Source organism: Vulpes vulpes, chromosome 15, assembly GCF_048418805.1.
Source record: "Vulpes vulpes isolate BD-2025 chromosome 15, VulVul3, whole genome shotgun sequence".
Classification (NCBI taxonomy): domain Eukaryota; kingdom Metazoa; phylum Chordata; class Mammalia; order Carnivora; family Canidae; genus Vulpes; species Vulpes vulpes.
The window spans coordinates 60,675,531-60,702,428 of NC_132794.1; the positions used below are offsets into that span (position 1 = coordinate 60,675,531).

Consider the following 26,898-nt stretch of genomic DNA (forward strand, 5'->3'; position numbering starts at 1 on the left):
AGGGAGGGAAGGAAGGAAGTTAGTTATGGTAAAGAAAGTATAAAAGGGACACCTGCGTGGCTCAGCGGTGGAGGTTGAGCACCTGCCTTGGGCTCAGGGCATGATCCCTGGTCAGGGAATCCAGTGAGGAGTGTGAGGAGCCTGCTTCTCCTTCTGCCTATGTCTCTGCCTCTCATCAATAAATAAATAAATAAAATCTTTAAAAAAAAAAAAAAAGGAAGGAAGGAGGGAAGGAGGAAGGAAGGAAGGAAGGAAGGAAGAAAGGAAGGAAGGAAGGAAGGAGGGAGGGAGGGAGGGAGGGCAAAGTCCCCAGGCCAAAGCAGCCCTGACTTTTGTTCTGATGGAGGCTGTCAGAACATCATTTGGTGTTCCTGTTTTGGAGATTTCCTGACCATACACATGTCCTGTCCTGGGAGCTTGGCCTTAACTATTGTAGTGCTCCAAATCTTGTCAACTGTAAGGCTACCAAAAAAAAAAACCCCCACAGAGGTAGGGTTCACTACATGGTTTAAGACCTGGGAAGAAATGGCCCTATGACTCACCTGACAAATGCTTGGCTGCAACTCAGCTGTAGGATAGTTTGGATTTACAGGGATACATTTTACATTTGCTTAAGACTTAGAACTTTAGCTCTGGAAGTAAACTTGTAGGTGATGTAGTTCATCCCGCATGTTTGAGGAACTGGAGACCCACACACTTAACCCCATTGCCACTTAGATTAGTGGCAAAATTGTGATTAAAATCCTGATCTCTTAACTCCCGTTTTGATGATCGTTCTCCAGGTTGCTTCCTCTAGCTTCAGTTTATAAGTTACAGGAATTACATGTTCAAAATTCCTGGCTGGCCTCATTCCATTGGGTGGCTGACTCTTGGTTTCCATTGGGGTTCTGATCTCAGAGCCAGAGAGCAGAGGCATGGGCTGCATGCTCTGGAAAGAGTCTATCAGATTCTCTGCCTCCCCCTCTCTCACTGCTTACTCTCTCTTACTCTCTCTAAAATAAATTAAATCTCTTAAAAAAAAAAAAAGGCAAGCAAAAAAGGACAGTGAATTTACATGAAATTTAAGCACCAATGAACCACTTGCTTCCTATGGATTTTAAAATTTTTACTTTTGCCAGCCATTAAAACAAATTTCAAGCTTCTTGAAAATATCTTAGAGGACAGTTTAGGAGCAGGAGACTTGGGAAGAAAAAAATATATCATCTTTTCCCCCAAACAAGCCACTCCTGTGTACCTTATCCAATTTTGTCAAGGGTTCATCATCTCAAGGTTCTATAACTTTGAATACTGGGAGCCATTCTTAGGCTTCTTTTCACTTGTCCTCACTTTTGGCATTTTCTCCCCTTTGGTTCTATTCTTACTTCTACCATTTTGTTTCAGACTTTCCTGTGTCTTGAAAAGATTTATGCAATTCTTTCATATAAAATTTTAAATATTAGATTCTCTGACTATATAAAGACACAGGTAAAAGTATAAAAGGCATATGGATATATTTTATATTTTCTTTACCGTATGGAAGATAATGAAAGGGATACTTTGTGTGGTTTGGGCCTTTAAAAAAATTGTTAGCAATCACTTTGTTAAACATATACACACCTCTGCATTTAAATTTTTCTCTGGACTACCATAGTCTTACTAAATTTTCTACCCTCTGAATGAATGATCTTTTTAAAATATTGATAAGTTTTATTACTGAATCATTACATCAACTAATACCAACTTAAAACATTAATTTGTATATATTGTTTTATGATTTACATATTTAAACAGTGTTTCACAGCCTTGAAACCTTCAATCTTAAAGTCTTAAACTATTTCTTATTACATTTTTAAAATGAATAAGGTCTAATTTAACCCATGTTTAGGTGGAAGTTTGGTATATGGCAGAGGTGGCTCTGCATGTGATAGGGAAAAAGCACAGAAAGGAATGACATTGAATGCACTGTTGCTATGAGAAATGGTTACCAAGAAAAAGTGGGATTAGATTTCTACATGCATATGGTGTCATACACAAAAATGAATTTCAGATGAACTAAACACAAAAGTTTGGCCATTAGAAATACATATCCAGCAACAAGGAATGTGAAGATATTTTACATATAAACCCTTCAGCCAAATATTACAGGCACATATGTACTTGAACAAGTTGAGTTCAGTACTCACTGAGCAAGGTAGAATACATACCACTGAGTGTCTCAGTCAGAGGATGTTAGAATTTAAGGAAAGGTCGGAGGGAAGAAGGATTCCCTCTAGATTGGGTTCTTTCAGAAAGAAAGGGTAATTCTCTGATTACTTAAAGGAGTGGCTCTTCATAGCAGTTTCCAAGCAAAAACCTGAAAACAAGCCAAATGTCTATCAATAGTTATATTTACACAACAGAATATCATAGAACAGTGAAAATGAATTAATTATGGTTATACACTGGATGGATGAGTGAGAAGAGTAAGTAATCTATTTGTTAAGAATTCTTACCTATGGGACACCTGGGTGGCTCAGCGGTTGAGCATCTGCCTTCAGCTCAGGGCCTGATCCCAGAGTCCCGGGATCAAGTCCCACATCAGGCTTCCTGCATGGAGCCTGCTTCTCCCTCTGCCTGTGTCTCTGCCTCTCTGTCTCTCTCTCTGTCTCTCTCTCTGTCTCTCTCTCTCTCTCGTCTCTCATAAATAAATAAATAAATAAAATCTTTTTTTTAAAAAAAAGAAGTCTTACCTATGTGGTAAAACAATAAAAAAAAAAAAAAAGTAGGGCACAAGAAAGGACAGTGATTAACTCCTAGGTGAAGGCTATGCCAATGGGACCCTTTGTGGGCTGATGTACACATAGACACATGAATTAAGACAGAGGTTCTCAGAGTGTGGTCCCCTGACCATAATATCAGCATTACCTGGGGACTTGCTAGAAATGCAAATTCCCAGACCCTATTCCAGGTCTACTGAACCAGAAATCTGGAAGTGGGACACAGCAATCTGTGTTTTACCATGCCCACCAGGTAATTCTGACCCACTACCAAAGTTAGAACCACTAGGTTAAGGGCTAGGATTTATTGGTGAAAAAGAAAGCTGGCTTGCAAAGCTAAGGAAAAAACACAGACTCCGGTCATCTGCCATTAACTCAAGGAGAAGTATATTGGGGCCAGAGCACTATGTTGGATCTTGTGTGAGCTTACATTATAGGAGAGGAATTCCATCCCCTCATTGCTCTCCCTTCTTATAGGGCAAACATGAAAAGAATCTTGCCAGTAAGGTAATCACTGGGACACCAGGCAGTCTTGGTTTAGGTGCAACTATTTATAAGATTTATCCAAGATGGATACATAGGTGGCTCAGTCAGTTAGACGTCCAGCTCTTGATTTCCACTTGGGTTATCATCTCATAGTTGTGGGATTGAGCCCCAGCTCAGGATCCATGGTCAATGGGGAGATTAGGATTCTCTCTCTCCCTCTCTCCCTTGCCCCTCCCCCTGCGGGCTCTCTTTCTCTCTAAAATAAAATAAATCTTAAAAAAAAAAAAAAAAAAAAGGCTTGTCCAAGAAAGTCAGCTACTCAGTATCTGCACACTTTGAGTCACATGGAAAGTTTAGTTGTAAGATAGTACCATGGCCAGTTGAGTTCAGATGCAGTCCCTCCCACTGGAAGACCAGAAGTCCAGGTCCTTTTGGCTGGTTTCCTAAGAAAACCCAGGGAGAACACCCAAAATCATTTTCATTTGATTCCATTAATTACATCAAAGCAAGCCGTCAGAGCACCAAAGAAATTGCCAAGTTATATTTCTCTCTCTGTAATTTTGGGTGATGGATATGTACTATTTGTATTCAAGTAAAAATTTAAAAACTAGCTCTATGGTAGAGGAAGGTCTCTATTTTCTTCCTACATACTGTAAAGTTCTTAGGGAGTGAAAATGTACATTATGAAGCAAAAATTAAATCTGATTTGTTATTCTTAACCTAAAATTAAGTAACTATAATTTTGTTTATTTTTGATGTTCAAATTGTCATGTTGGCAACTGGAAAGGGTTGATTAGGACTTTTAATGCCATTCTAGAATTTTAAAAGCCCTTTAAAGATCCTCTATTCTTAAAACACGATGATTTAGACCCACTTTGAAATTTTTTCCTCTAGGAAATGGAATCAGTCATTCTCCAAGAAACCTTAGTTCATTTTAATGGCGAATAGCATTTCAGACCAAAATCTAGACACTAGATTTTACATGCACTGATTATTTTACTATTTCAAATTTGGGCTTTAGAAAAAGACAATGTGGTTTGCAATTAGACAAGAATATATAGGTTAGAGCTCATTTAGAAATTATAAAGTGCCTATTCTTTTCCTTTTATTTTTGGTCCATACATCTTAGATTTATAGTTACAGAGTATAATTCATGATGATTTTTCCTATTAGATCCCTTTAGCACAATCTCAATTATTTAATTTGTTTTAAAAAGTCTGATCTAACATATAAAGAGCTTGAAAGTAACCACTCCACCTGTGTAAAAAGCTGAACAAAACAAAATATCAACACCTCTTCTTAGATCCATAAAAAAGCAAGGTCCCAGAGCAAATCACTACCCTCCAAAATAGAGAGACCAACAAATGAATACAGAGAATCACAACCAATCAGAGAAGAAATCTCCATGGGAACCAGCATCAAGGTAGGAAACCTGAACTGTAGTTTACAAATCGCTGGAGCTCATTGTGGGTAAGTCCCAGACAAAAATTCCATGGGCACCCCGCCATCAGGGAGCCCCTACACTTTTGTGAATTTTACTACCTGAAGCTGTGCCAGATTCTCACAGTCCACATAAGAGAAAAATCTCCTGGTGCTCCCAACGGGAGAGGAGAAAAGGAACCATTCTGAAATATGCAGAGCATTCTGTTCTTTTTAGCAAGATCTGCCCTCAGAAGAAACTATTTAACCAGGTCCTAACCTACTGGAGTTTTATCAGAATTTAACTGAATTTATATCATCCAGTGCATATATTAGAGAAGAAAAATCTAAAGTCTTTCATCTTAGCTTCCACTTTAGGCAACCAGGAAAACAGGAGCAAATTAAATCTGAAGTAAGGAGAAAGAAAAAAGAATAAAAATTAGAGCAGAAATCAATGGAATTGAAAACAGGAACTCAATAGAGGAGATCAATAAAACAGTTGGTTATTCGAAAAGATTAACAAAATTGACAAACCTCTAGCCAGGCTAACTAAGGAAAAACGAGAGAGGACACAAATTACTAATATCAGAAATAAAAAAGGGGACATCACTACAAATTCCATGAATATTAAAAGGATAATAAAGGAATACTATGAACAACTCTATGCCTACAACTTTGATAACCTCAATGAAATGGACGAATTCACTGAAAGACACAAGCTCTCAAAACTCACAGAAGAAGAAATACACAATCTAAGTAGGCCTATACCTATTAAATAAATTGAAGCAATAATGAATAACTTTCCTGACACAGAAAGCACCAGGCCTAGATAGGATCACTGATGAGTACTACTAACCTTCTAAGGGAGAAATTATGCCAATTTTCTACAATCTCTTTTAGAAGATAGAGGCAAATAGTATACTTTCTAAATCATTTTGTGAGGCCAGACATACAAGCTTCCTAGAAATCTCCAAAGAGCTATAGCCAGCCTTGTGCCAAGTCTTTTTTCTTCCTCCTCCTCCTCCTCCTCCTCCTCCTCCTTCTTTCTTCTTCTTCTTCTTCTTCTTCTTCTTCTTCTTCTTCTTCTTCTTCTTCTTCTTCTTCTTCTTCTTCTTCTTCTTCATTTTGTACCAACTCTTGAAGTTGGGTATTGTCACTCCTCCAACTTTGTTCTTCTCCTTCAATACTGCATGAATGGATAAATAAAAATCTTTTTAAAAATTTTTTTAATTAAAAAAAATGAGCTGAAGACCTTAACAAAAACACTTCCAGAGAAAATATACAGATGATAAATTAACATATGAAGAGATGCTCCACATCTTATGTCATCGGGGAAATGCAAATGAAAACAACAATGAAAATAAAAACAACAACATCAACGAGATACCACTATGCATGTATTAGAATAGCCAAAATCCAAAACGTTGACAACACCAAGTTGATGAGGATGTGAAATAACATCTTCATTCATTGGTGGTAGGAATACAAAATGGTAAAGCCACTTGGAAAACAGTTTAGCAGTTTCTTAAAAAATGAAACATACTTGGAGCACCTGGGTGGCTCAGTCAGTTAAGTATCCAACTCTTGATTTTGGCACAGGTCATGATCTCAGGATTATGAGATCAAGCCCTGAGTCAGGCTCTGTGCTGGGTGTGGAGCCTGCTTAGGATTTTCTCTCTCCCTCTCCCTTTGCTCCTCTCTCTCTCACTTTCTCTCTCTCTCTCTCAAAATAAGTAAATATATAAATAAAACTAAAAAACAAAAATAAATTTTAAAAATTAAAAAACAACAAAATGAAACATACTCTTACTGTATGATCCAGCCAGCTCCTTGGTATTTGCTAAAAAGAGTTAAAAACTTACATCTACACAAAACCTGTACACAGATGTTTATGGTAGTTTTATTCATAACTACCTAAATTTGGATGCCACCCAGATGTCCTTTAGTAGTTGAATGAATAAATAAACAGTGGTACATCCAGATAATGAATATTATTATGTACTAAGAAGAAATGAACTATTGAGCCATAAAAAGACAAGGAGGAAACTTAAATGCATATATTACTAAGAGAAAGAAGCCAATCTGAAAAAGTACATACTATATGATTCCAACTGCATAACCTCTTTAAAAGGCAAAACAACAGAAGCAGTAAAAAAAAAAATCAGTGGTTGCTAGGGGCTGGAGAGAAGAAGAAGAGATGAATAGGTACAGTACAAAGGATTTGTATAACATAATTATGGATACATGTCATTATACATTTCCAAACCCTTAAAATGTGAAACACCAAGAATGAGCCGTAATGTAAACCATGGACTTTGTATGATAATGATGTGGCATTGTAGGTTAATCAACTGTAACAAATGTACCATTCTAGGAGGCTGTGCAAGAGGATATGGGGAAGCTCTGTATCTTCTGTGAAAATGAAACTGCTCTAAAATATAAAGTATATTAAAAAAAGAAAAAAGAAAAAAATCTTAGTTTATCATTAAGAAGAACAGCTCTTAGGAGAATTTTGTATGCCAGTTACTAAGGAGTATTATAAGAGAAGAATATAAACAAATATAAATTTTTTGTTTTGTCAACAATTTTTTAAAACATTTCATAACTGAGTAACTCAGTTAAGCCTCTGATTCTTGATTTCTGCTCAGGTCACGATCACAGGATCGTGAGTTTAGGTTCCCACGTCCAGCTCTGTGCTGGGCATGGAGCCTGCTTAAGATTCGCCCTCTCCCTCTCCCTCTGCCCCTCCTCACCCCAATCTCCCAAAACCAAAAAAATGTATAACAGTTTAATTTAAAAGTTTATCTTTAGATAAATGTAGATATTTCTTACCATAACATTCAACGGTTAAAAGTTCCAATATTTATCAAAGAATATCAGTAAATATTACATTAATATAAAAATTAATACAATTAATATTATTAGTAAAATACTAAGCCATTACTCTACAGTAGTTCTAAAACAAGACAACAAAGTATTTAGTAAAATATGCTCTGTTTTCTTACTTGGACTAATATACTGTCAAAATGACCTGGAAGGCCAAATTCAAATTTGAATTCTCAGTCTCCTGGAGTTTTCTGCAGAAACATAGCAGAGGAAAAGCCTATATTTAAGCAAAGAAATATACACACAAGAAGTACAGGCCAGCCAATGCGATCTTGAGAAAGAAGAACAAAGCTGAAGGTACCACACACCCTGATTTCAAACTATACTACAAAGCTATCATAATCAAAACAGTATGGTACTAGCATAAAAACAGACACACAGATCCATGGACCAGAATAGAGAGCGCAGAAATAAACCTGTGCATGTGTGATCAATTAATTCATGACAAAGGAGCCCAGAATATACAATGGGAGAAGGACAATCTCTTCAATAACTGGTGTTGGGAAAATTGGCCAGTCACATGCAAAACAATGAAATTGGACCACTACCTTACACATAAACAAAAATTAACTCAAAATGGTTTGAAGGCTTGAATATAAGACCTGAATCCATAAAACTCCTAGAAGGAGTGGTAAGTTTCTTGACAGCAATGCTGGGATTGCATTTTTGGATTTTATTCCCAAAGCTTAGGCAACAAAAGAAAAAATAAACAAGTATGACTACATCAAACTAAAAAGCTTCTGTACAGAAAGGGAAACCATCAATAAAGTGAAAGGTAAACTAATGAATAGTAGAAAACATCTGCAAATCATATACTTGATAGGAAGTTAATATCCAAAATATATAAAGGACTCAAAAGCAAATAAGATGAACAGTCCAATTAAAAGATGGGCAGAGGATTCAGACATTTTCCCAAAGAAGCCATAGAGAAGGCCAACAGGCACATAAGAACATCTTCAATATCACTAATTCTTAGAGAATGCAAGTCCAAACTATAATGAGATACCATCTCACACCTACAGAATGGCAGTTATAAAAACAGGGGTGCCTGGGTGGCTCAGTTGGTGAAGCATCCCAACTCTTTTTTAGGCTTAGATCATGATCTCAGGGTCCTGGGGTCAGGCTCCTCACTCAGTCCAGATTCTGCTTGTCCCTCTCCCTCTGCTCCTCCCCTGCTTGCTGTCTTAAATAAATAAATAAATAAATAAATAAATAAATAAATAAATAATAAATAAATAAATCTTAAAAAACAAACAAAAACAAGAAATAGCTAGTGTTGGAGAGGATGTAGAGGAAAAGGAACCCTCATACAGTGCTGACAGGAATGCGAATTGGTGCAGCCACTATAGAAACTAGTATGGAGGTTCCTAAAGAAATTAAAGCTAGAATTAAGCATGTGATCCAGCTATACCACTTCTGTGTATCTGAAAAAAATGAAAATATGAATTTAAAAAGATATATGCACTGCGATGTTCATTACATTATTTACAACAGCCAAGATATGTGAACAACTTAAATGCCCATCAATGGATGAATGGTTAAAGAAGATCTGATATATATATATTATACTACTATACTACTATGCTATATATATATACTACTCATATACTCATATACTACTATATATATATGAGTAGTGTATATATATATAATATATACAATATATATATTATATATATAACTACTACTCAGCCATAAAAGAAGGAAATCCTGCCATTTGCAAAAACATGGGTAGACTTTGAAGATATTTTGCTAGGTGAAATAAGTCAGACAGGGAAAGACAAATACTGTATGATTTCAATTATATGTGGAATATATATATGAGAATATAAGAAAATATGAGAATAAACAAAACAAAACTCATAGAGAGAACTGATTGGTGGGTATAAGAGGGGAAGGAGGTGGGAGGTGGGCAAAATGGGTGAGGTAGGTTAATTGTATGGTGACAGATGGTAACTGGATTTATTGTTGTGATTTTTTGTAGTGTATACAAAGATAAAATTATTAGATTGTACACTTGAAACTAATAATGTTATGTATAAATCTTAGCTCAGTTTAGAAAAAGAAAAAGCAGCACAGGCCACCCTCTGCAAGCTAGCTAAGAAAAGACTTATGATGTTCCTAGGGATGCTGGGCAGGAATTCCAGATTTGGGCAGCCCAAACATGGTCTAGAAGAGGGAGCATGGTGGTACATCCTCTTGACCCACAGCTTCTTTGCCTTTTGGAGAAAGTGCAAATAGAAGAAGGTCAGAGGGGGGATCTCTGGGTGGTGCAGCGGTTTGGCACCTGCCTTTGGCCCAGGGCGCAATCCTGGAGACCCGGGATTGAGTCCCACGTTGGGCTCCCGGTGCATGGAGCCTGCTTCTCCCTCTGCCTGTGTCTCTGTCTCTCTCTGTCTGTCTCTGTGACTATCATAAATAAATGTAAAAAAAAAAAAAAAAAAGAAGAAGAAGGTCAGAGAAGGGCCCTCAAAAGCAAGGGGTTCAAGATTCAAGGCAGGAATTTGGGGAATGTTAACATCCTTTCCAGCTAAAATCATTGATTGTTTGATTATTTTACACTTGATGATAAAATTTGGTACTACAATCTAGTATTTGAAATCAGGCTAATTGGGTTAGAACCCCACTCTACTTTTATTTACTGTATGATCTTGAGCAATTTCGGCCCCCCCTTCCCTGACCCTTAGTTTCCTCATTCTGTAAAATAGAGGCAATAATATCTATTTGTAGGGCATTAGGATGATTAAATAGGATTTTGTGTAAAGTACTCATTATTGTTGCTATATAGATATTTGAACAGATCCAGGGCTTTTCTCCTCTACTTCAGCATAAGCATTTTTTTCTGACACACATCCTGGACATGAAATGGCTTTCCACCTGTGTGAGAATAAAGGTGAAACTTTTAATAATCTTGAACTGAATGCTGTTGACTTTGACAACTATGCTATGATAGAGACTACAAATCCAATCTCCAAGTCTAGAGTATTTCTCAGATCCATTCACTTTTCACTGCCACTGTCTTAATTTCTTGAGTTATCAGTAATCACCCAGTAGAAGAATAACTAGGGAAGCAACCAAGTATCTGAGAGTATCTAATACAATCTTATCTTCAAGACCCAAGACTCTCCTCCTTGACTGAAGACCCAATTTCTAACCTGCAGCTTACAACAGACACTTCAGCAAGTATGAGAGAAAAACAGAAATAAGCTCTGATGATAAGACTGAATGGCTGAAGCTAAATGAGAATGAAGGAGAGTAATATTCTCTATTAGGATGCAATACATGACTATATAAGAAGGATTTGATCACTGTTTCCTCCAAGGGGAAAAACATACTGTGGATGGTGAAGACATTGACATATTATCCTTAGTTCATAACCTTTGAAATATTTTTGTATAAGGAGTACTTACCTAAAGGTTGACCTAGAGAAGATTGAAGTTTCCTTTTGATTTGACACCTCTTCTGATGCAGTTCTTGCAATCATGTTGAGCCAGTTAAGAAATAGGAAATATATCTGACAATCCCAAATATTTTTACCATTTACTATTTTTTTGTAAGGTAAAAGAACAAATCTTTGTGACTTCCCAGGGAACCTCTTGGAAACAGATGTTTTAGGTCTAAAAGACATTCTGGAAATGTATTATATATATTTAACATGTTAAAATATAGAATAAAAATATATTTATATTTATTTGTAGGGTCTAATCTTAGCATAATCAAAAAAGTTATCATGGGAGATTTTGTCACTCAATTAAGAAAGGGTCATAGAAGTAAAAAAAATAATGAAGAGTTTTACTTGGCTATTTATTAACCAAGGTACATTGAAAGTGACAGAAATCATAGAAGGTAACACCATTATAAGGAACTTTAGCTTTTTAGGCTTGAGAACTTCTGTGTTTGTTTTCATGTTAGTAATCAAGAACATGACAAAATCACCACAAAGCACAGAAAACTTGGAAACTTTCCAAGTGAGATACAAAATTTTAGTTATCTGGGTGTATTACAGACTGTAAAGAATAACTTTTTTTTAACTACTTTTCATTAACAACCGACTAAATGCTCTAAAACCAATTTATCATTTTAATGTAAGGGAAAAAAACAAACTCCAGTTTTGCATTGATATGATTATTGGCAATAGATGTATCTTAAATTTTTAAAAATCTTAAATTTTTAAATATTATCTTAATAAAAACTAAGCAAAATTTGCCAAAAACTGTAACACATTTCATTGCTTCTATTTATTTATTTATTCATTTATTTTTAAAGATTTAATTTATTTATTCATGAGAGACACAGAGAGAAAGAGAGAGAGGCAGAGACATAGGCAGAGAGAGAAGCAGGCTCCAGGTAGGGAGCCTGATGTGGAACTCGATCCCAGGACTCCGGGATCACACCCTGGGCAGAAGGCAGGTGCTAAACCGCTGGGCCACACAGGCTTTCCTCATTGCTTCTATTTAGACTCATTCTCTGTGCAAATAATGAGCCAAGGCAAATAAAGTTTTTTCTGTATAACTTCTATAATTTTCCTCATATTCTTATCTTCTTTAACATTCCATATCAAATACTTTAGAATAAAACTACTCTCTTCATACTTCCTTGCCACTACTGCACCTAGGATGGTCTCAATCACTCACATTTAACCAAAGAAACTACTTACACTTCACAGAAACTACTGGAAGAGACCACTGAGGATTACCTGTCTGTCATATACAGCAAGCATTTAATGGAGCAGTACAGCTCATAAGTACACATAATATGGCCAGTCATCTCTTTCATGCTTTAAGCTTCATTAACAGGACCCAAAAATAGAGCTACTCTATAACCAAAAGAATATAATCCAAAACTGTATGCATGAAAATTAGGCACAGAGTAACATTCTATATTACTTAGAAGTTATCAAAGCATCCAAAGATTAATTAATTAACTCAATTTAAGATAGTTCAAGGTCTTAAAGTTAACATTTAAACTGACACACTATAGGGCATAATATATTCTTGATGTTTAAAAATTTTGTTAGAATTATAAAGCAACTAGGTTAAACAAAAAAATTAAGATTTATTTATTTTAGAGAGAGCACAAATGGGAGGGGTGGAGGAAAAGGGAGAGAGAATCTCAAGCAGACTATGGGCTGAGCCTGGAGCCCAACAAGGGGCTGAATCTCTGAAATCATCACCTGAGTGGAAACCAAGAGTCAGTTGCTCAATGGACTGTACCAACCCCGGCGCCCCAAACAAAATTTTTCATTTTTCCTTATCCTGAACATGCAGGAGTCATGTGGGTTCATCAGATCCATTCTATATAGAAAACGCAGGAAGTTCTCTAAGAGAAAGCAAATCCAAATCTTTAAAAAGAATAAAATGTGTATTTGTATTTTACTTCACACTGATATAATCAGGAAGAAGGTATAGCTGTTTTTTAAACCTAAATTATCAAATAAGTTTGATTTGATTGCATGAACTTGATTTATTTTAAAAAAATGCTTCTAAGCTAGCAGCTTCTGTGAGAATAATTTTTTCTCTAAAAGATTACCACATTTAAAGTATTAGTTGTAGAGTTCATTTTGGGGAAATTTTGAAATTATTAGATTTATATAAGCGCTTTTTAGTCTCTATAAACGAAGGTTTTTCACCCTTGCCACTACTGACATGGAGGGCAGCTAATTCTTGGATGTGCAGGGCTAGCCTGGGCATTGTGAGGTGTTTGGCAGCATGCCAGACCTCTTCTCACCAGATGCCAGAAACACCTTCGGGTTGTGACAACCAGAAATATCTCTAGACATTGTACTCAAGGGGAGAAGGGGACAGTTGCTGTAAACCTAATCAGAATAGTGCGCCTTTATTTTAAGAACTTTAAAATTTATTAATACAGCCCAGGGGTAGGATTGTATCTCACTTAAACAAGCAGAGATAATGGCTTTTTTCACTTGTTGATGGCCCAAAACATAAGAATCTTACAGCTGCAGCTTAGCAGGTTAGCAAGGGGTTAAAAGTAGACAACAGGAAAATTGGATTGCTGGGTCATATGGTGGGTGTATGCTGAATTTTACAAGAAACTGCAGAACTATTTCAAAAGTACAAATGTTGCATTCCTACCAGCAATGTATGAAAAGTTTCAGTTATTTTGTATATTCGCCAACACTTGACATTAGCCCTATTAAAAAAGAATTTTTTAAGCAAATCTAATAGATGTTTTGGTATCTCTTATGCTTTTGATTTGCATTTCCCTTGAGACAAATGATGTTGAGCACCTTTTTATGTGCTTTTTTGTATTTGTTAAAATCTTTTAATCATTTTTTAAAAAAAATAGTCTAAGTTTATTTTGCGCTGTGAGCATGTTTTGCATATCTGGATACAAGTCCTTTGTTGATACATGTTTTTCAAGTATTTTCTCACATTCTGTGGTTTGGATAAAACTTAATTTATCAACTTTTAAAATATTTGTCCTTTTGAGTTTTATCTAAGAAATGGTTCCCAAGCCCAAATTCACAAAGTTTTTGTTTTCAACTAGAAATTTTATAGTTTGAGGTCTTAAATTTAGATTTGAGTTCCATTGTGAGTTTTTTAAAAATACAGTGTCACATGTGTAAGTCCAGGCAACTCTTTTTTTTTTTTTTTTTTTTTTTGCATATGGTTATCCAGTTGTTTCAGTATCATTTGTTAAAGAATCATTTTTCAACTGACTTCTCTTGGCAACTTTTCCAAAATCAATTGACTGCGTATGTGCGCATCAAAACAGTTAAAAAGTCTTTTATATATAACCTCTGTTTTTGCCATTTCCAACATTCTTTTAACTTTTTGGTGTAGTTTCTCTCTGGTCTAATCCCACCTACAGAACTTTAATGTTTCTGTTAGCACAAGTCTTATCAGCGCATGAAAGAGTTAATGTACTGCTTCTCTCATTTGAAAGGCTTGTCCCTCTGTGCTATTATTGTAGCTTTTGCAATCAGCTCTCTGATGATGCTAGGAAAAATTAGGGTTTTGTAAGATTGTCCAACTTCTTTTATTGTTAGGGTGGAAGTGAAGTTCTTTGTAACTTTCTATATCCTAAACTTATGCTTTTAGTTTTGATATGTAGTATTTAAATTGTCTTCAGGTTTAAATGTTAATAACTTTTGTTTTAAGTAGTTAAGAGGTTATTTTTATTTACTAAATATATAGGTTTCTTTTCAATACCATTTGGCCAGGCAACATGGTGTGCATGATAAAAGTTCTCTGAAATGTGTTCAGACTCCATGACTTAGGATATAGAAAAGTTTTTGCAAATGTTCCTTGAGTGCTTGAAAGGAATGTTTATTTCTTTATTTAGCACCGGTTACTAGATCAAGCTTGTTCATTTTGGGTCCAGGTGCTCTTGGTTGCTTATCTAAAAACCATTCTCCTCTTTTCCTTGCTTTCAGAACCTCTATTTTGTTTGTATATTGGATGGCAGCATTTTTAGAAAAGTTGGGTCTAGCTCCAAAGGAAGAATCATGTTTGGTCTAAACTAATGATTCCTATTTCTCAAAGGGGAAGTCTGCTGGAGACTTCTGAAGGATCTTCCTCTTTCATAAAAATAGAGCAACATGAGCCTCGTTTCCTGCTTGCTTTGCATGTTATTCTGTAAGAAAATGATATATGGAGCAGTGGTATCCATCTTGCAATCGTAAGAGGAAAGCTAAGAGAACCATAGAGAAATCTACATGGTTTCCTGATACTGAGCTGATGAATTAACCGGTCCTGGAACTATCTTCAAAGTTCATTTTATGTGAAATAATAAAATGATAGTTTTTGCCACATTTGGTTAAATATTCTAAATGCATCCTGCTATATGTTTGTTTAATATAGAAGCATAACATATACTTGAGGTCTCATTTTCAGATACAAATTTTTAAAAAATCTCACACAATTGCTACTTTTTTCTTCCTGTAATTCTAACTTTTGCTTTATGTATGTCGAGGCTCTGTTGTAAACATATGTATTCATGATTATTCCATCATTTTGGTGGGTTTTTACTTTTATAATTCCAAAATATTCTCTTTCCTGATATTTTTGTCCTTATATATTTTTTGTGCAATCTTTTTTTAAAAAAAAACTTTTTTCCCCCCATTTCATTGAGATACGATTGACATGCAACATTAGTTTTAGGTGTACATGATTTGATATATATATTGTGAAATGATCACCACAGTAAGTTAACATCCATCACTTCACAGAATCTTTTTATGATGAGAATTTTCAAGATCTGTTCTCTTAGCAACTTTCAAACATATATCAATATTATTCACCATGCTTCACATTACATCCCCTGAACTTAATTATAAATTTATAACTGAAGTTCATAACTTTTGATTCTTTTACCCATTGTGACCATTGTGACCCCCACCCTTCTGTCTTTGGAAACCACTAATCCATTTTCTGTATCTGTGACATCAGTTTTTTTAGATTCTACATAAAAGTGAGATTATGTAATATTTGTCCTTCTCTGACTTATCTCACTTAGCATAATGCCTTCAAGGTCCATCCATGTTGTGCAAATGGCAGAACTTCCTTTTTATAGCTGAATAATATTCTATTGTAAATAATGCTGCAATGCACATGAGGGTGCAATTGTCTCTTTGACATAGAGATTTCATTTCCTTTGGATAGATACCCAGAATTGGAATTGTTGGATAGTTCTACTTGTAATTTTTTTTAGGAAAACCCATACTGTTTACCATAGTGGGTACCCTAGTTTGCACTCCCACCAATAGTGCAAAAAGATTCCCTCTTTTCCACACCCTCATAATACTTGTTACCTCTTATCTTTTTGATAATAGCCTTAAATTCTATTTTGTCTAATACTAACATTACAGTAGCTTTTTGATTAGTATTTTCCTGTTATACATATTGCTATCTCTTTACTTTAAAAATTATGTTTTCTGATGACCAAAAGAATCCATGTTTATTGCTGAAAATACCAAGGAGAAAGTCACACATTCTTCCATTATCCAGGAAAAACCACAGTAATATTTTGGCATGTAACCATTCCAGACAATTATCTCTAGGTAGGTATACATGAATATATAAATTATTTAAAAACTAATTGTGATCATCCTGTATATAACTTGTTTTTTTTAAGTTTTTAACTCAACAATTGTCATCATTTGTTCCACTTTTATACAGCCTGAAGTTTTAATTCTTCATAATTTTACATTATATAGATAGCCTTGCTTTTTTTAAAAGTATAGAATCATTTAGAATTTGGCTTTTCCACTTCTTAATGAATATCATTGTACATCCATTTCTTTGCTTTTGAAATTTCTGCATGTATCCCTGTAAATAGCATTTGGACCAAAAAAAATTCTTTGGTCTGATCTGTCAGATATGTGAATTTAATCCATTTACATATATGTAACTACTGATAATTTGGTTTATTTCCATTTTTGTTTTTTATCTTTCCTATCTTCTATTGGCTTATTAAATGTTCTGTATTCTGCTTTACTCTTTTTTAAAGTTTATTGTATTTATATTATTTTAGTTGTGACTTAAATTGTGACTTTTTAAATACATACTTCACAATTTTTCTTTAAAAAATCTGAAATTATCCTAAAACACCTGAGCTGAGATCAAGAGTTGGAGACTTAACAGACTGAGCCCCTTTCATATATATAAACATTCAAAGTTTACCTGGATGTAATTTTCTTGTTGTCATTTTTATTACCTCTTATGCCAAGTTGCATCAACTGACACATTTACATGCATCTTTTCATGTAAGACTCTAGAAACCTAATGGTTATTTCCAACAAATTTTGGAGGTCTTTTGTAAACTTGATCTTACAATTCAGGCAAGTTTGTTCTTAATATTGCTATAGTGTGTCTCTGTTTCAGGGATTGTTAAGCTGCTGAGGTTGTAGAACTTTTCTCCAATTAATTTTCTCTTAACGGAACTGAAGTCCTAATTTGTTAAAATCAATCAGAGATAGGTTATGCTCAGATTTTCTAAGGGAAACTGAGGACTCAGTGTTATATAAACTTTACAGGGGAAAAAAAAGAATGCATATAACACGACCTATCCAAAAATACTAGCTTGGTCCTCAGTATAAAGTTAAATTCCTAAAAAAATTTTAAAAATTAAAAATAAAATTCCTGGTAAATTGCAGGTTATTGCCTTGGTAAATGTTTTCTGGAACATTTCCTACTCAAAACCACGACTGTCATACCTATAACCTAAGATTGTTCTGTTGAATGTCAAGCACTTAAAAAAACAGTTGTTTTTCTCTTTAAAAACTAGCTTTATTCAAAAGAATCTGAAGCATAACACTATAGGAACAAACTTACAATACATATTGTTCAAGAAAGCCTGCCACACATAATTTCTACTAATAGTAGGTCTAAATGTTGATAAATAACATTCTTTATACAATGCACAAATGACATTTAATATGAGCCTTACAAAGAATGGCCAACAATAACATGGACTGTTTTGATAGAACCTCTATTTGTCTTGCTACTTATCTACAGAATAAAAACTAAAATGTGGAAGATAAACTCTTCTTAAATTTTACCATGGTGTTTAAAGAAGAAAGAAAGGGATCAAAAGGAGGAAATTATAAGAATTAAAGATGTTAAAAAGAAAAAGTAAAGTTGGCTTACCACTATTAATAGTAATTATTAAAAAGTAATTCAGAATTGATAATTTTTGGTTTAATACTTGGAAGCCCTTAGACAAACTATCCATTATCCACTATATTCAATCAGTTACCAAGCCAATTTTATTTCTCTGAAAACTGTAACTTGTACAAAACCATACAAAGAAAATAAACAATTTGGGGGTAACCTAGTCATTTCATAACTTAAAATTTTTCCACAATGCAATTCATGAATCATTTAATACTAATACTTCTTTAAACCTCTATGACTTAAATAGAAACAGACTCATTTCTAAGAGATTGTATGTGAAGATACCAAGAAAAAAATTAATCCTTAACATGTAATTCTAAATTTTTAGCCCCCAAAACAGACCCATGTAAACACTGGACATTCAAATCAAATATAATGGAATTATACTACCATATGGTACATGGCATTTTTAAAAACATTAAGAACCAAATCAGACTTATTGCTATGTCAGTCTTATCAATAATTAACAATCAAATTACAAAATACACTACATAACCACGCCAAAAATGATGCTGTATAGAGATATCATTTATGTAACATAGGTAAACATTTATCTTGTAATATACATCACTAATATAGTAAAACCTTATTCAGGATAGTTTGAACTGATAAAAGTCTAAAAATTTGAATGCTTTAAAAAGATATGCAGTTTAAGCACTCATAGCATTCTTTTTTTTTTTTTTTTTGCTTTCAAGTATACCATTTCAAATATACAAATTTGCATTGGCCAAGTATTACATATTACAATCCATTTGGGTACTTGTTTAAAGACAAAAGAATGTTTTTTTTTAAATGATATTCTCAAATAAATGCTCTATAAAGCTTAACGTTTTTCCAAGATCAAACATTTTTTTCTTTAAAATCTTCATTATGACTTTCATTAACAAATCTTTTCATCAGATAGTACAAAGTAAACACCATTCAAGCCTTGGATCAATGGTTACAAATTCTAAGTAAATTAGAGGACTTTTATGGTACTGTAATAGCTTTAAATGAATATTAGCATTTCTACTTATTTTGCTATGGTGAAGTGAATGGTATCTTTTTTTGGCTGGAAGATATGAGAGTAGGTTCAAAGTTTAGTATGTAATTTTAATGGTAAAGGCTAAAAAAAATCCTAATATGCACAATCAATTAAGATAATAATTCCTTAGTGATAACTGTGAGAGGAAAATAAAAATTTTAAGAAGTATTTATTGTATTATGAGTGTTATGAATTGCTAACACCAAATTTTACCCCCTCTCCCATTTCAAAACATCAGGCCATCTACTAATCCATAAATATTGATGTTTCACATACTTCATAGAGTAGCTTAAACATACCAGCATAAGAAATAATTAGTATTACATAGTAATTTCCTTTGCCATAGGAATAAATGTTGGACAAAGTCTGGAAACATTTTATTTTCCAATTTGAATTACAGTAATTTTGCCACAGACCACAGCACTACTGCATGTGTTACTTTAGACATGCTCTAAGAACAAAACAAAAAAATTACTGCAAAAATACATGTCACCAATGTGGAACACACTCAGATTTGTATAAAAGTACTGAACTAATATCCCAAAAAGAGGTATATGTAAACAGTACATAAGGAAGAAATAGTTTTAATATGAAACAGTCATTTAAGTCACATACATCATGATAAGAAGCAGGACTTTCTTTTATAAAAGATATTTTAACTAACAAGCAACATCATCTATATCACCTACAGAACAAGGAAAGTACAAGTATTTAGAGTAAGTTTTAATATAATTGCAAGTAATGGATTTTGACAAACTATGACAAAGATTAAGATTATCCATTGAGTTTCATTAAAAACTTTAAACTAAATATAGGCCTCTGATGTATTCATGTCTGAGATAGCCATTTTTCATTTCCCCTAGACCCTATGTCTTGGGAGATGTTAATGCCAGCCCTAGTCTCCTTACTCCAGGAGTACCTCTAAACTTCCACCTCTGTACCAAGAGTTAGAAAAATGCAGATGCGACTTCTATACTGTTCTACGGGATAAACAGAATAGGCAAAGGGGCAAGTTACTAACATTTGGAAGTGAGAAAACTCTGAGTTCAAAAGTTGAGGGAAGAAAACTGTGAAAAGTCCAAACAATTAAAGGAAATTGGGAAGTACTCTCAAGATAGCATCCATCAATTCAATAAAAAGACTGCTTCCCACAGTGCCTGAAATGTGGTCTTATTGTTGGAAATCTTAGATATTAGATAAAAATCTATTCTGAATAAACAGCCTTAAAAAGGAAGTTTAATCCCACTTTCTTCACTATCTTCATTTACATTTTGGTGGAAAACATTTTTCCCTTAAACCTGGCCAGCCATAACCACAGGAAAAAAAATGGGAGTTCTCAGTGGAGGAAAGATGAAATTTTGAAGCACAGAGCATCCATTAGGGGAAAAGGCAAGTTGGCTTGTATTGTATTCCACCGGAGGGTTTAGGATGGAAAGAGGGCAACTAGGAAACACTAACACCAAGAAACTTAACTCTCCTGAATCACATTAGGAAAAAGGAAAGACTTCTGTTTCTTTCTACCTCCTACATTGACTGGTTCTCTAAAGAAAACTGAGCGCTGGTTTACTACTGGTTAACTACATTATGGTTTAAATAAGCTTTTATGAGCTTTCCTAACAATCTAATTATTTTATATAACGTTCCAAACTACTATTTACAAATGAACTTTGGGAGCCTGGATGCTCTTAATTGAACTTTTTAATTAAAAAAAAAACTAAAATAGCACAAATGTTCATGCATATGAAACCTCTATACACTGTAAGAAAATGAAATCCAAAAATTCTTTAGAGCTCCCTTAAAAAAAATCATTACTTACATGTTTTTTCCTGTTAAATACAATTACTATAGTATGCTGGACAATAAGTACTAGCATTTTTAATATGTTCAAGACAAACAAATTTGAAAGAATACTAGATAAGGACTCCTGATACTTATTTGGATGATTAAAGTCAGCAGAATTCATGGTGACCCACACTATTGAGGTTTTTTCCTACCAGCAGGCAGAGTTGGAAGTCTTTAAAAAAATGATTTCTTTATATTGTGCTAATCTATGAAGAATAAACCCTACTACAGGAAAATCTTGCTTTATGTACATAATCTCCTAATCTGGATAACAAGAATCCTAATAGCAGTACTATAAAAGTATTTCACACCAAAGGAAAACACTGTTCACAAAACTAATTCTAAACACTCTATCTGAATAATTTTTCTTTTATTCAGCTAAGCTGTTTCAGCATTGGTGAGTCCAGTAGCATCTAGAACAAATGGACTAGGAATTCTCTACTGAAATGAATAAAGCAAGTTCTGGGAAAGGAACTGACAATTTAAAACTATCAGTAACAACCTAGCTGTCATGAGAAAGCCTCACTGCTGAGAGTTAGCCAAGTTAAACTTATACAAAACTTGAGAATATAAGAGAAACTTCACGATTTCCTTCTTAGTTGTGTATATGTGCCTTTGTGTATATGTGTGCATGTGAGATGAGGCCTTTCATGAAGGAAAAGTATTACATGAAAAAAGGTGCAATGCTACTGGAAGATTATTCCACCTATGTGTATTTCTTTCCATTACTTAATATTTTTAAATGTTCAGGGCAACTCATCACTTGTCCTAACAAAGCTGTACCAATTTGTATAATAGCCTTCTTTGGGTCAAATTGAACATTCTTATAGTTCCTCAATTTTCCTATCAAAAACCATCTAGGTAGTTTTTGACTTAGTGTCACATAGAGACAAATGTCGAACTAGTTAAGAAGAGTAATTCAAATACATGAAAAGATTCACAAACTTTGATCAAACTATGATTATAGTTTGCCCATGACTCACTGGTAGTCAACATGGGTTTTTCTTTTGAATATTTACAGACTCTTATTTAAATAAGGTGCTCTGAAGACCTAAGCATTTGAATAAAAATTCACTTGTAAGTTTTCAAAAACTATTTGGAAACGGAAAAGAATCACATTACAAATCAAGTACCTTTAGACTAGCTTGGAAGAAGTTACCTTACTTTCACAAAACTACTTAAACTGTAACCAACAGATGGCTTAAGAAACTGCATAATTGATTTTAACAATAAGTACAACTCAAGTACTACCATGTAAAATGTTAACTTCTGAGGACACTGGAAGATCCTATTCAATATCTATGTTGTCATAAAAACCATGATTCGATGCTAAGACTGGGCTTGTAGCATGCAGTGCATCATTTCTTCAAAATCAGCACTCACTAGGATTTCAAGAACAACATAACTAGGTCCTTAAAGATTTATAAAATCATGTATTTCTAACATAAACTATAAAGTAAGCAACATGGGATCTTCAAGTATGCTACTGAACACATCAAATGTCAGAGTCAGCTAAAAATACTGCATTTTAACCTGCTTCAATTGGTAAAGTTGTCACACCAAGGAGTACCTAGTATTAGAGTCTATGCCATTTCATTTCCTAAAATTGTAAAGATATATAATTTACAACTATATTGAAAATATTTTGTACTCACCTCTAACTAGTCACAGGTAAATGGAGAAAACCTTCTACTACCTTGTACCATATGAAATTGCTGTTTTTGTAGGTCAAAATTAAAATGCTATATTTAAAAAAATAAGTTTTATTCAATCAAAATATGCATGAGCATTAATAATTTTCTACTAGGATATTAAATATTTCATTTTTTAAAAACTTGTCATTTGTTCAACTATATAAATTGTTCATATTCCCCAATTACTGCTTAATTGGAGAACACGTTTCTTAATAAGAAAGCTTCACATGATGAAAAAGATGGTAGTTGGCTGGATAAAGGTTTGGTAACTATAATGGACAGGACAAAATTTAATATCCCAATTCAATTAACTTTGCTTTAGTGGCTTCTGACATATGAGGTCAAGTGCTGCCATGTAAAAGTGTGGGCTCATGTTTATTAACCAAAGGATGTTTTTTTAATCAAAAATTTCATGCATAATTTTAATTTCTTGGCAATATGCTGCTACTGTCATTTCACCAGGGTTTAAACAGTAGTAATTAATTATCTTTCGCAGATCACCACATGGTCTTCAGAACTTTTTTGGTTGCAATCATAATGGTGGCCCAAGTTTGGGAGCTTCACCAACATCCAACCATCGTATGAATTGCTATGAATTGTCATATAGTTTCTTTCTTTTCTTTTCTTGTTTTTTTTTTTTTGTCACAAGTCATGATCCGCTCTAAAAACAGGTTTCCACTGTTCTGAATCTTAATGAGTACACCTCTGTCTCCATTCTTTATCATCTCCCAGGAGGATGTTCTTGGGTCCATCTTTACACTTTCCCCAGTCACCAGAGAAACTCCTGTCTACTTCAAGGCCTTGAAATTGTTGTTTGTAAGTTAGCTTTCACCCTGGCTCTTAATTGGTCTTTGCTCAAAATGGAGTCTCATCTCCCCTGAGGCTTGTCTTTAAATCCAGATCCCCATAACAAGATTTTTCAAACCACCACTGAGCAGTTCTTTTATCAGCTGAGCCTTCTAAGGCCAATTTGATATTTCCACCTATCTCATTTGCAGTATGTCCTGGCTTGAAATCATATTAAAAGACGTATTCACAAATCTTCCGAGGATATTATGTTATTTACTTCTCTGGAAAATAATAAAACAACAATAATCAAAGGAAACTGAAGAACATACTATTAAAATTCTAAACAGCACAACTAGAAACATACTTCACTTCAACTCTAATTGCAGTCATTTTTCAACTGATCTAATATTAGCAATTTCATGTGGTACAATCCACAAGTTAATCAACAAACACTGAGCATCTACTATATGCTAACATCCATCTCATATCTGTACAAACAGATATCTTGGAAAGACTGACTCAAAAATAGAAAAGTCACTACTTTCAAGGACCCTAATGGGAAGAAATCTGGTATCATACCCTATTATCTTTTTAAAACATCCATTAAAATGTATGCTTTCTTCCATGTTATAGCTACATATACTTTTTTCTGAAAACGTGTCAAATAGATCCTTGAAAGATTTTTGAACTGTTTAATGTAATATTGCCAAAGTTCAGCTCTGCAATGTACATTTTTCAATGATTCTAACTTTTAAAAGTCAAAACTTGCCTACATTTGCTACATATTATTTTGAAGCTTCAAGAGGCTTTTATGTTTATGATTAACAACAACAACTAACATTTATTTGTATAGTACTTTCTAAAGCACCCCCATATACATTAGTCTCATTTAAGACAACAAAGACAATACAAAATTTGCACTGGTGATGAAGTAGAATATTAATAAAAACTAAAAGGCAAATAATCTTTTTGCATGTGCATTAAAAAAATAATGTCAAACATTAAAATCCTGTGTCACCAAACCTCTGTAAGACACAGGAAAAAAAAACTTTAATTCCTGTGACTAAGCATCACTGCCCACTGCAGGTGGGCCAAAAGTTTCTCGAGTACGCATTAACTGGACATCTTTGTCAGCCATACAGGTATCACAGCCCCATACTGCTGATGCTTCCGCAGTTAAGAGGCCATAAGCCGTTTCAGTCATTCCAGTGCAGATCCGATGAAACCACTTTTGACAAGAAGCTTCACATAAGATGGCATCCTGATCATCATTCACTTCATTTGTACAAATTCCACAAGGATACACTGGGTCAGAAGAAGAATGGCCATGACGGCTTGGGTGGAGAGAGGATTTATTGCTTTTCTCAGTGGTGCATGTATCTGGGGCACCTCTTGGTTGCCGTGGTTTATTCTGTGTCCCATTTGCATGGCTGTTATTTGTAGCTTCTGTGGTGCTTGAACGGCTGTTCTCTTGATTTACTGCATTGTTTCGATTAACATTTTTTAATTCAATATTACTCTGATTCACTGTGTCATCCATATTTAAGTGAGGTGGATGAGTAGAGGAATTTTGATTAGTGTTTTTGGTTGCTCCTTGACTAAAGTCTTGTTTTGGAGGTGGTGCTTTTGCTTGACCGAAAGTGTTTGGGGGAGGAATAAAAGAATGATTAGATTCTAATGGAGAAGTAAAATTTGAATTATTTCCAGGGACAAAGTTAGATGCTAAGTCAGGGTTAGATACTTGGTTAGCATTCTGTGGAGGAATCTGATTGAAGTTTTCAGCAGGATTTTGTCTAAAATGTTGATTAGGCATGTTAACATTCTGACTCAGTGCATTGTTATAAGATGGATTTCCAAAGCTTGAATTATCATGTGGCCCAAAGTTAAATGCATGAGGTCGATTAAAACCCATGCCCAAAGGATTCTGAGGAAATGGGTGTGGCTGATTCCTGAGAGAGTAAGGACCACAGTATGGGGAAGACATTCTTGGAGGAACGTGAGGTGGCATTCTGAATGTGCTATAGCCTCCAAAGCCAGGATAACCAGGGCCAAGATACGGATTTGATGAAGGTAGTGGTTTATAGGAAATAGTATTATAGTTGTCATCAAATGGATTAGCAGCCACTAGATGGTCAGAGTTTGGATTCGGTGGTGGAGCATACTCAGACAATGGAGGAAAAGAAGGCCCCTGAAATGAGAATGTAGAGTAAAATATAGGTTTATATCAAAGAAGTCATTAAAACTGCTATCTTAACATGTAAGAACCTAGCTTTAATCAAATTTCTCTTGCTATGTGTTATGAAAATCTAATTCTTCATTTGACCTTTCAATTCTAAATAGTTTTTCATACTTAATTATATTTAATGATTAAAATGTGTATATTTCTTTCCTTTACAAAAGGAAAGAAAGTATGCTTTTCTGAGCTCAAACTCATTGTTACTTCAAATTCCAAAGGTATTTAATCTTCAAAAGAAGCTTCATTATATAATTTTCATTTAATATGCGTAACCATAATTCTAGAATCTTTCACTTAAACAATAAAATTAAGTAACTATAAATAGGATCTAAGTTTTTTTTACTAGCTTAACTTCAGGGAGTAGCTATTAAAGTTTTCCCCATGCACTAACTACTATGCTTTCGGCCTCAGAATGGAAAATAAAGTTCTAGTTTTAGCCACATTGCAAGTTTAACACATGGTAGCCAAAATGGGGAAAAAGTAATCTGTACACACATCATATTTATTCACAGTCTTTAAAATAAAAACAGTGCTTCAAATTTTCAAAGGATAAAACCAAAAAAGCCGGTTTTTGTGACTATTTATTCCAGCACAGGTTATATACAAAAGATACTTCTGTGACTGCTTAATGATATGTACATTCTACTGAATCATTTTAACAGCTGAACAGTGCTTCAGGTTAAACCTGTGTCCATCTATTTTAAAATATTTTAAATATCCATGGTTTTTTAAAAAGATTTTATTTATTTATTCATGAGAGACACAGAGAGAGAAAGGTCAAGATATAGGCAGAGGGAGAAGCAGGTTCCATGTAGGGAGCCCAATGTGGGACTCAATCCTGGAACTCTGGGATCACCCCTGTGCTGAAGGCAGACTCTCAACTGCTGAGCCACCCAGGTGTCCCAAATATTTATGCCTTTTTAGTTAGATTTAAGAATAGGCATTTTAATTTGTCTATGTTTCCTTCTTGCAATATCCACTTTAGGCCTATACACCCCAAGATAACCACTAGTTGCACAGTAAAAAATAATTTAAAAATCACTGCAGAATTCACTCTTAGGTTATGAATGAGGATAGGAAACAAACCCATGATCAAATTTAAATTTACCTCATCAGCTTCATCTTATAAGTGAACAAAAACTGTTATTAA

General features: G+C 34.3%; 1 protein-coding gene across 1 annotated transcript in view; it reads right to left on the bottom strand.

Moving 5' to 3' along the window:
- Positions 1-19,540: 19,540 nt before the first annotated feature.
- PYGO1 (pygopus family PHD finger 1) overlaps positions 19,541-26,898 on the bottom strand; it is a 29,110-nt gene continuing 21,752 nt past the window's right edge. The window contains exon 3 of the mRNA XM_025996311.2: positions 19,541-25,700. Within this exon, the coding sequence (XP_025852096.1) occupies positions 24,576-25,700 (1,125 nt within the window). The 3' untranslated portion in view covers positions 19,541-24,575. The remainder of the gene's footprint in view (positions 25,701-26,898) is intronic.